The 12,176-nt window shown below is 32.8% G+C and overlaps 1 protein-coding gene across 1 annotated transcript in view; it reads right to left on the minus strand.

Moving 5' to 3' along the window:
- Positions 1-448: 448 nt before the first annotated feature.
- The window catches only part of ETNK1 (ethanolamine kinase 1), a 65,750-nt gene continuing 54,022 nt past the window's right edge, over positions 449-12,176 (minus strand). The window contains exons 7-8 of the mRNA XM_055280376.2: positions 6,530-6,603; positions 449-6,204 (exon numbers count right to left, since the gene is read on the minus strand). Of these exons, the coding sequence (XP_055136351.1) occupies positions 6,132-6,204; positions 6,530-6,603 (147 nt within the window). The 3' untranslated portion in view covers positions 449-6,131. The remainder of the gene's footprint in view (positions 6,205-6,529; positions 6,604-12,176) is intronic.

The raw sequence follows: 12,176 nt of genomic DNA on the forward strand, positions 1-12,176 counted from the left end.
TACCTGAAGGCAGAGATCATCTATCACACTATCTGATAATTTTAAGAGTTTGTTGTTTAAATGGATAATCCCTGCCTAGACCATAAGATGCTACGTCTCAGACAGTGTCTTTATTCCTCTATGTTTCCCAACTCTGGTTCCAAAGAATAGTGAAGACACAAAGCATAATAGTTAGAAGAATAATGAATTTTTAAACTAGGTAAACAGAAATGTTTATAAGTTATGTAAATTCCATAGTCTCATCTCAATCAAATTTTTCCAAAAGTAAACATTTTTTCAAAACTTTTTAATCTATATAAAACTAAAAAAAAACAAAAAACAAAAAACTAGAATTTAAAGAATCACTCCACATATACATTTATACACTAACTTTGGAAAGTCGTTTGCAGATATTCACAAGGAAAACCTCAAAAATAAGTTGAAGTAACAATAAAATTTATGAATACACTGTAGTTAGAACTCAACTTTATTGTTACAACCAATTTTTATTTACAGAATATAAATCTCTTCAAAAAGATACATTCCTTCATTTAATCAATGGTAAAAAGCCTTATTAACAGAAATAAAGCCTAAACATCACTTATATTTGAACTGAAAGACAAACAGCTTCATTAAAAGTTTATGAACACATAGTGAAAATGTATTTTTACTTAACCAGTTACATGAATGAGGCTGTTTTTAGTTTTCTTCACTGCCAACCTCATTTTATCCACAGAACAAATTTTATTTAAATTAACCAGTAGTAAAAATGTAAAACTTAAATTTTAAACATGAAAATATGAAACAAAAAAACAGGAAGTATCTTCATTACCAAACAGATTAACAAATTCTCAGACACTCAGATATTTTCTGAGGCATATCAAAACACCTACATCAAAAGTTGCATTCATTTAAGAGGTATCAATACATTTTTCAGTGCTGAGACTATTTGTAGCACTTACATTATATACAAAGCAGCATTATACTACTATGGTTCACATTTGATAAACACGAATTTAAGCTTTATGCCACAATTTCCCAATTCAACATACAGCTAACGCAATGACAGTTACCCAATTTCATTCTTTTTCTTCTGAAACTGAATAAGGAAATTATCATTTAAGCACATGGAATAATGGCCATGTCTTTTTCCTTTTAATAACAGTATATTTTAAAACTCAAATACTTCATATCATGGAGATTTGACCAAGCTGTACAAAGGCTCCTAAATACAGTAGAGTCAAAAAGTTTTCTTTGCAGACTCAATTTATAGTCAATTTAGTACAGATAAATACAGGAAACTACTTCGGATTATTGGACAGTAAGAATTTCAGTGTGTCACTACCTATAATTAAGTAGCAGCACACCACAACCATAGCAAGTGAACACTAATCTCCTCCACTGCCTTTTTGGGGTCTTTTCCAGTCACAGGAGCTAATTTACAGGGATACCACTGGATTTCAACCGATCTCTGAAAGTTCCTTTATTTTGAGTTTTGAAATTTAACTAATGCATCACCTACAATTCTGTTGGCTAGTTTTTTTCTTACTCTTCACTAATTAGTTTCAAACACGGTATGTAATGTTTCAAATTTTTATAAACATAGGTGTTGTACTAAAATGATTAATGGCATTTGAAATACCACAAATGGGTAAGATGTTAACCAAAATAATGGGATTAAGAGTATTTTAGAAAGCGATTTTTTGTTAACTAGAAAAGCTATAGGATTCACAATGAATACAGATACAATATTTTTAACCCTGCTCTTTTATTACATCAGTAGTATAGTAAGTGCATAAAGTACAGAAGAGAAAGAAAATTTCAGGAGAGAAACTTACAAAAAACTTGAAGTTTGATGCGTCAAACACAAAAGAGTTTAAAAGAGTTTACAGTTCTTATCAGCACTATCATAATTTTCTACCCAAATAATTCAGGCCTTCATTCCATTTCAAATTGCAATCCAGAAATGAAGATTTTCAGTGTAAAAACTGTTCAGAAAAATCTAATTCATTATGTAATACATCTTATTAATTTCAGTTTTCAAGTATTCAAGTAATGCATACCCAAGTATTTTCTGTTACAGCAACACATTTACAGACTAAGCCTCAAACATGGGGAAAAAATTCATTTAAAATAATTGATACACTTTTCTGTCCAACAACATCAAACCCAAGACGTGACACTGGAATCACACAAGTGGTATATAAAAGTTAAAAATTTTAAAATAAGGTGGTTCAATATAACTAATAATGTCTTCTTTTCAAAAAGAACTGAAAACAGGTTATCTTAATACACAACTAAATTCCTAGTAAAAGGACATTCTGCAATCTAATGGACTAAAGAAAAACCAGAGCACATCAATTTTGAAAGATGAAGCTGCTTTACCACATACTTAAAATTATTTTTCCTCTGTGCATAATAATTACTAGCATTTGTCTTCTGCATAAAGTCACACAAGTTACTGTCAACAAGTTTCCTAGCATAAAGCATCGCTAACTTTGTCTATCAACTGAATGACTGATTGATTAAAAGCTTAAGTCTGTATCACTTTGGAATGCTTATTAAAAGCAATTTAAAGCAGAAAATCGAAATGACAGTATTTTCACTTATATTATGAAATTCGTAAAATGGTACAGGTGGCTTCTGTGTAATGTAAAAAAGAAATATTTGTATAATTTTTAAAGTGGAGGGTTCTAACTTTTAATTGAGAGTGTTTGGGGGAAACTTTTTTTCTTTAAATCTGGAAGCTGTAGTAACATATATTTATGAAGTTAAATATTTTTAGTTCAGCAAAAATGGAAATAATTGTCATTACAAGATTACTTATGTCTTTTCTGTCTTTTATGATCCTATCATGATCAACTTTAAATTTAGAGAAGTCATTTGAGATATGCTTAAGTTGAACTAAAGACTTATTATTTGTCTAATTTCTGTATATATGGAACTTAGATTCACATTGGGATATCTAAAATTTCAAGGCTTTTTGTAGAAAAAAATCAACAACCCTAAAAATAGGAAATTATTAAATTACATTTTTAATTTCCTTTAGCTTGGAATCATAACTCAAAGAATGGAGCTCTATTAATGTAACAGTGTATAAATTCACTGCTTCCAGGAATCTAACCTCACAAAACCTAACGGCTAACTAAAAAATAAAGAAAAGTCTTATTAAGCACTGAGAGGCTAAATAAAGAAGTACTGACATTGAACCAAAGCCGACAAACCCTATTTCCAGTTCCTGTGATCTCACTGTGTAGCCATAACTGTTGGCTATTTTTACTCTAAAACCAACAAGCTGAATCATTTCCTTACAGAAAAATTTCTACAAAAGGGAAGAGAATGCAAAACAATACACAATCTCATATGCAAGATACAATTCACACTAATTTACAAATTTTTATTTACATTATTTTATATACATTCCAGGCAGACCTACTTGATGAGTTTTGTGCTCATATTGATCTCAGATGATCATGTGTACTGTATGATTTACTACCACATCTCTTTGATTTCCAGAAAATGGTGGTAGCATGGGGTTAGGAGGAAAAGAAATCACTGGTCAGGTGAGATCATACAAGTATGAAGGGGAAAAAAACGAAAAAATAATTGCGGAATTTTGCTTGTTAAAGCATCCAGGCCACTATGGTCTATTGACTAACATTGAATATACATGAATGCCACTTCTTACAGCCATTTTCTTATTTACAAAATGAGCTTACTACTAGTTGAGTTATTAGGTAAGGCATTCAAGTTCCTTAGCTTAACACAAAAAGGCAACAGACATCTCAGCACACCACAGGACAAATTTTAGAGGGATGATTTTAGAGCACTTTGAGATTTACCCTCCTTTAGAATCCCTTACATGGTCAATATAAAAGGGAAGCAATTCTGAACCCTATTACTAGCCTGCACCACGATCCCAAAAACCTATACAGGAAGTAGGAGCATCACAACAACCAAAATCTAGCCAGAATAGGGAAAATAGATTAAATATCTTATTTTGTTCCCAAGATCCACTGCATATGCCGAGGGCTAAAGTGAGAGCCTTTATTCCTGGTTACATTCACTTCCCTATGAATCTCTCCAAAAAACCTACAATAGTGTGACAGCTAGTAGCTATGCACAGTCTATCAGCAATGGCTCAGTGAACCTCTATTCAAAATGGTTTGAAGTAAGAATATGGAGTAAGGTAGAAAAATTATCTTCTCTCCTCTCACAGTTCTACAAGATATATACTGTTGCACTTTAGAAGGCAGAAAGCAAAAGAAAAAAAAAAAATCAAGAGTATTACACATTCTTTATCTGTTTTATGAAAATGTTCTAACCATAGACAAAAATTCCACCAAAAACAATTCTTCAAGTTCACACTAACATTATAAAAAGCTACTAGTTGTTTAATTGGTTCCATTCACTTAATCAGCTAGGCAAAGTTCTACTGATCTTACAGTAATATAGTTTATAAAAACAAAAGTGAACATTTATAACATTGGGGAGGTAGAAACCAAATCTGGTCTAACACTGTTATAGATACAAGCATATTTTAAGATTCTACTTATGTAACTAGAATTTACCATTTAAAATGGCCTGTGTTTCTATTTACTTTATTAGCTTCAAAAATCTTGAGATAATCCAAGTATTTTAAAGCATTTGTCTGAGAATATTAAGTCATTTGGAATACATTAGACTCCTCAGAAGATTTCTCAGAGGACAAATTTGTAGTTGCATATTTTGAATATGCAGATCCAGTAAGCCAACTTTGTACATGGGCACTTATGTGACCGAAGTGCAAAGCTTGTCAGACTAATTTTCTAAGCAAAGTTAACCATGACTGCTCAACTACACACAGCAGACTTCAAAACCTGAAGCCTATTTATCTATCTGAAAGATCTAACTTCTTTCCATACAATAATTACCTCCCTCTTACCACCAAACAAAATTAAAAATACAGTTAAACAAAAACAAGAGAAATAAACAAAAGCCCTCCTGCCATGACTATTTATGCTTAATTCACATTTTGTCATTTGTCAGATTTTAAGTGTACAAGATCAATGCCCTAAGTGTTCCTTATTTAATTATATAACTGCCTCAACATATAACGATGAACTTACATGTATCAAGTAATCATTTGCTATCAGTCTAAAAACATAGAATCAAACTAAAACATGAAACTAAAATGTAAGGAATGACTCTGGATGGGTAAAAAATAATTAACCTAAACAATATTTTCTTATTTCTACATATGATAAATTTTGTATATTTGTTTCAAAAATTAGCAATACTAGTGACTATTTAATAATCAAAAACATAAAGCATCTCTAGAAGTAAAAGGAAATTTTTGGTTAGAAACAATTTGATACTATAAAATTTTTAAAACTGAAAATAGTAACTTGACCGTATTTAGCATTTGAAAACATTATTTAATACAGATTTTGGTAACATTAACTCATACTTATTCCAAGATTATATGGTAAATATTTATATTTATACTGCGAGACTACATAAACAGGGATTTAATTCTAAGTTATATTACCTCAAAAAGAAATACTTTCTAATATTGAATTCAACAAGATGTACCACCAACAGAGACAGTGAATGTATTTCACCTTCCTAAACAGACATTTTTATATGAAAATCCTAAATTATCTACATCAGCCAATGACTGGCATTTCAAGAGTAAATGATTCATTTTACTAACAATGCATCAAGATAAAAAGGTTACATTGAACAACTAGAATGTTTACTGAAATTAATCTTATTAAAGTAAAACTTAAAAAAATGTATTTGGGACATTTTCATTGCTTACACTCAACGAACATGAAACAGAAAAACAGTCACAGAATCGTGTTAAGTTTATAATAAATAATTCACATACAACATAGGTTAAATTATCAAAGAAATGCTTAAACTGACATCTTTATACCTTTTGCAGATTTAACACATTTCTAATCCACCACATACGGATAGCAGTAGGTATATTTCTTGACATCATTCAGTCTATTTCAAAAATAGATTTGATTGTTTAGAGGCATAATTTATAAAGCAAGATAACCAAATGAAATAACAGAATTTTAACTAACATTGGCTTTTTGGGATTTCTTAAGAAAAGAGTCACAAGCATTGCTCAGCTACTGGAGAATAATTAAATCTCTTCTTTACTCAGGCACTTTTAATGCAGTAACCTCAGGCTTCATTTTAAAGTACTGGTTAAAACGAACAATTGCATACCTAGTGAGAAAAGAGAACAACAAAAAAATTAGTCAAAGCTGAAAAACTTGGTGCTTCCCTTATTTTCACTCAGTCCTCTAAGCTGGTTTTCTTAAAGTTTAAGATTTTCAAAGGACATATTTTTAGTTTATTGCACCACCTACTGGACACTTTTCTAATCCTGTGAGCACTTAACAGCTTATAGCAATTTCTTCACAGACCAATTACTAAATGTATACAACTTTTATAATTGATTGCAAATAACTACAATATTCCCTGTGAATTCTGAATGTCAATCCAAACAAAAGCAGAGACCAATGTAATCATATAATAAAATTTAACTTACCCAAGGAAATCAAACTCAATAGTGGAGTATTTGGCTTGAATCAAAGCCCACAATCCCCAAAAGAAATGAGAAGCCTTAAAAGAAGGAAAGAGAAATCAAAAATTATGATAATGAATTTCTCTGTAAAACACACATGAATTGCTAATTCTATCCTCTAAATCAACTCCATGCACCACACTTTCTTGCTGTTCTTTTTATATAAAGCATCTAAAACCTAGATCCTACTGACGTCTACACCTACTAGATGGCTACAGATCACTTTTGTCAACACCAAAGGAGGTTATGGTAAATTATAATCACTTGAAAAATAGAGGCCAGTTCTTGTGACGTGCTTTTTTATAAAGCAAAGTTTACCATCAGCACTGATAGATGTTAGTGTTTTTAATGGTTATAATTGCTAACAGGTTTACACATTAGTATATCAAAGGCCTTTGTTTCTTGACATAAAAATATAAACACAAAAGAAAATCCAAATCTCACCAGCAATAAATATATTTAAATGTGAAAAATGTTCTAAGGGTGACAAACATCTGAAAATGATCTTATTGGCTTAATTCTGCATAACAGACCACAACATAAAGTAACACAACTTATGTCAGGAAAAATATGGGTTTTGGACTTACAGGGAAATTAGCACGTATTTAGTAACTGTAAAATAATTATGTGTGCTTTACAATCTATTTTCAGTTAAACATGGTAATATTTTAAAATCTGAACAAGATTCCACTTCCCCAGAAATACTATATTCTAACTAGAAATATTCTAAGTAGAAAAAGTATTAAAGACAAAGTTTTTGTTTCAGCTAAATTCATTACAGCAACAGTAACAAAGGGGCTCTAACAAAAAAGTATTCAACAAACCTTGGCATTTAAAAATACCAAGGTCTAGCAGCACAGTATACCAAAAAGAATTCTTAATTTGAATTACAAGATGTAGAGGTTCCAGTCCAGGCTCTATCTCTGAGTACCTTTGCAACCTTTAATAAGTCACAAACTTTAGTGTCAGATCTATCATTTACAAGATGGGAGTATTAGCCATTCTGTATTCTACACAGGATTCTTTTAAAGACTAAAGGAAATAATATATGTAAAAAAAAATTTTCAACCTAAAGATCTCTATTTAAAAAGCACACTGCACTGTTTTTGGCTTCCTCAAAAAAATACCACTAACTATTCAGCTATTCAGGAGGCTGGTGATCGCTAGAGCTCAGGACTTCAAGGCTGCAGTGAAGAGCATGCCACTGCACTCCAGCTTGGGCAACAGAGTGAGACCCTGTCTCTTAAAAAAAAAAAAAAATAACAGGAATATAATTTCTTACCTGATATAGGGATAGAAAAGAATAAACAATGTAGCAAAGACTAGACAACTACAGTCACTTGCACATGAAGCATAAAAGTTAAAAAACAAGCTGGGCTCTGGCACGTGGCTTTAAGCACTTAACGTGGTGCCTTTATTTCCTCATCTGTAAAATGTAGGTCATAATAGTACCTATACCTGGCATATAACAAACATTCAATAGAATGCTAGCTATTCTTACTATCTGAAACCAGAATGATTAAAAATGATAAAGATTTTCAAAAATGGTCTTCTATCTTAAAAAGTATATCAGGTATTGAGAAATGAAATTATGAAATTAGAGGACTTCGTTCTTTTCAAAGTCTACATCAGAGGTTCTTAAAGTGGTCGATGAACCCATGGGAGGTTTCGGAGGCCCGAAATTACTTTCATAATTACACTGATACGTTACGTGCCTTTTTGACTATGTTAACATTTGCACCAATGGTTCAAAAGCAGTGAGGGTGAAACTACTATTACCTTAAGTCAAGGCAGTGGTAGCAAATCACGCTAGTGTAATAGTCTTATTCTTCACCATCACACAGTAACAGTAAAAAGCCAATGTCACTAAAGAATGTCCTTTGGGAAGCCATTAAAACTATTAATTTTATTAAATCTCTACCCTGGAGTACATGCTCTAGTATTCTGTGGGAGGAAATAGACAGTACATATAAAGCATGTCTACTGCATATCCAAAGTACAATGGTTGTCTCAGGAAAAACACTTGGGTAACTGACTTTTGAGTTGAATGTGCACATTTTTAATGGAACACAATTTTTACTTCAAAAAAATGACTAATATACAAACTAGAGTTATCAAACTAGAGTTATCAGACTTGGGTATTTGGCAGACATTTTCTCAACTATAAAAAAGATAACTTGTCATTTCAGTGAAAATAACTGACAGTATTTGTTGCCAATGATAAAATTCAAGTTTTCACCCTAAAATTAGAACATGAGAAAAGTTGTATGTGATTCTGTGAGCTTAACAGCTTCTCAATATAGTACTATAAGTTTTTCTGATGACACTCGTGGTGATATCAACACATGTGATCTTTAGCTATCTTACAATGAGATGTGTCAACATTTGGAAGATCTATACAACTCAATGAATCAATTATTTTCCAAATAACTAATAAGTTAAAATTACAAAATCACATACAGGTAAAAGAATCATTCAATGTGTAAGATAAACCAGTAGATTTTAATGTAATAGAGTAAAAAGTTAATTGATACATTCAGATTATTCATGGCAACTAACCTTTAAGAAACTATCACTTGTTGAGTTTTGGTCTAGTATCAAAAAATAATATCCACAATTATCTGAAAAGGCAAAATACTCCTCTTTTCCAATATGCATGTGTGAAACTTTTTTTCATATACTTGAAATGAAACAATTCATCACAAAAGATGTAATGCAGAAGCAGATACGGGAATCCCTCTGTATTCTATTAAACCAGACATTAAAGAAATTTGCAGAAGTGTAAAATAATGCCATTCTTCTCACTAAATTGTTTTTTGTTTTGAAAAATAGTTATTCTATTTATGGTATTTGCGTTAATGTAATGATTTATTTTAAATATATATATATATATATATACTTAAATGTTTGAATTTTGACTTCTAATATGGTAAATACAGTTAATTATTTCACAAAAACAGAAGCTTGTAGAGGTCTTCAAAAACATTTTAAGTATGAAGGGGTCCTAAGATTGAAAAATTTGAGAACCACTAGTCTAAATCGCCTTGCATATTCTACGCTGATATAAAATCACCTATAGATGGTATCCTAATCTCTTCTTCCTACTAAATTTGCTCTGTAGTGGAAAAGACTGAGAAATCAAGAGTCATTCTGCATTTTAAAAACATACCAACTTAGCTCTTCTCACCATTGTCAAGCAGAGATGGTAACTATATTTCTCAATCAGTTTTTATTCATATACTTATACAAATTAACTAAATGATTCTACACTAGAGAAGCATTATCCATAAAACCTCACTGAAATCTCATTTGTGTAGGCAACCATTTTTATAGGGGGAAAAGTGATAAATTAATATATAACAGTAGATTCTAAATGGATGAGAAACAAAGGCAGAAAACAGCCCATTCATCATTTGCATTCCCCCATAATACAAGTACATCCAAAAAAGTAATAAATTCTGTAACTATACTATCTCTTTCACATTTGGAAGTTATGGATATGTAAGTCTCTCTGTTAAAGGGTATTTTAATTTCTAGACTACTTACCCCTGTTGCAAAGAAATATTCAAAGCTTTATATGGTAAATAAATAACTAAAATAAATCCCCAGTGTGCATATAATGGGGGGAAAAAAAAGAAAAGCTCCACAAAGCCATTACGTATACTCTGTTTGGTTTTATAATGCATATACCTACTTTTGTTTGCCACCATCTCAACATTAAACAATCAACGACAAGTGAAGTCTTATAATCTTTAGAAGTCTGTATCATGGCCTGAGCAATCAACATTTACTAACCATTTATAATATTTCAAAACATGTATACCCTGATCTTATTATTCAAACCTGCTTTTCTTTATCAAAGCAGCTTCATAAACTATCTAAGAAGGAAACAGCACTTAAGACACATCCATAAGGAATAAGAGAAATCTGCCAAGAGATGCGGGGAAAAGGGCATTCCAGGTAGAAGGAATAAGCTTCTAAGTACACAGACATGAAATATCATGGAGTATGCCAGCACAAAATGACTCTGCTAGAGCAGAAGTAGGAGGTGTGAAGTAGTGGGAAATAAGAGTTTGCAGATGCTGTCATTTGGATTTCATTCTGTAGGTCACAGGGAGCCATAAAATAGAAAAGTGACAAAATCTAATTAATTAAATTGTAATTACTAGAAAGGATCATTTTTTAATATGCAGAATAAATTAAAGACAGGAAAAACAAAACAACAACAAAAAAAAACTGAAGGCAAAGAGACCAGTAAAGGCTAATGTTGGTAAGAGATTCAGTCCTCAATCAAAAGTCAAAAATAAAAGGAGAAGGGGCTGAAATTAAGAACATTTTAGGAACCAAGAACAGAACTTGGAGGGGGTAGACCCAAATCAGAACACTAGGGAATACTGTTAACATGTAAGAGGGCTGGGAGAAGAGGAGGAAAGAGGAGCCAGATTAAGAGACTGAGCAAGACAGTACAAAAAGAGAATTTGTCACACAGCTTTAAAATGATGTATTCCCCCACCCTTAAAGAATATGGCCAAGTGAGGTGGCTCACACCTGTAATCCCAACACTCGGGGAGGCCGAGGTGGGTGGATCATTTGAGGTCAGGAGTTCGAAACCAGCCTAGCCGATATGGTAAAACCCCGTCTTTACCAAAAATACAAAAATTAGCTGGGTGTGGCGGCAAACGTCTGTACTCCTAGCTACTGAGGCCAGAGAACTGCTTGAACCCAGGAGGCAGAGGTTGCAGTGAGCCAAGATTGCACCACTGCACTCAAGGCTGGGCGATAGAGACTCCATATCAAAAAAAAAAAAAACAAAAAACACGAATATGAGAACTATCAGATTGCATATGTAAAATGCAACTACTCCCACTCCCTAGGAGAATGTGAAATCTCATCAGACCCTATGATGGTTAATATTAGGTGTCAACTTGATTGGATTGAGGGATGCCTAGTTGGCTAGGAAAGTATTGTTTCTGGGTGTGTCTGTGAGGGTGCTGCCAGAGGAGATGACACTTGAGTCTGTGGACTGGGAGAGGAAGACCCACCCTCAATGTGGGCTGGTATCATCCAATTGGCTGCTAGCATGGCAAAAACAAAGCAGGCAGAAGAAGGTAGGATAACTTTGCTTGCTGGGTTTTCTGGCTTCCTTCTTTTTCCCCATGTTGGATGCTTCCTCCTGCTCCTCCTGCCCTTGGACATCAGAATCCAAGTTCTTCAGCATTTGGACACTTGGACTTACGCCAGTGGTTTGCCAGAGGGCTCTTGGGCCTTTGGCCACAGATGGAAGGCAGCACTGTCGGCTCTTCTGGTTTTGAGGCTTTCAAACTTGTACTGAGCCACTACTGGCTTTTCTTCCTCAGCGTGCAGACGGCCTATTGTGAGACTTCACCTTGTGATCAGGTGAGCCAATTCTCCCTAATAAACTTCCTTCCACATATACATATATCCTATTAGTTCTGTCCCTCTGGAGAACGCTAATACAAACTCCATATGTGAGTACTTGGGGTGAACTCCTTCTCCTCTTGGGAATGTTACATTACACTTTCTCGGACCCCATGTGAATAACTGACCTTAACTAGTGGACTTCAAAATACATATAAACCTAACAGTTTGA

Source organism: Symphalangus syndactylus, chromosome 5 (genome assembly GCF_028878055.3).
Source record: "Symphalangus syndactylus isolate Jambi chromosome 5, NHGRI_mSymSyn1-v2.1_pri, whole genome shotgun sequence".
Classification (NCBI taxonomy): Eukaryota; Metazoa; Chordata; class Mammalia; order Primates; family Hylobatidae; genus Symphalangus; species Symphalangus syndactylus.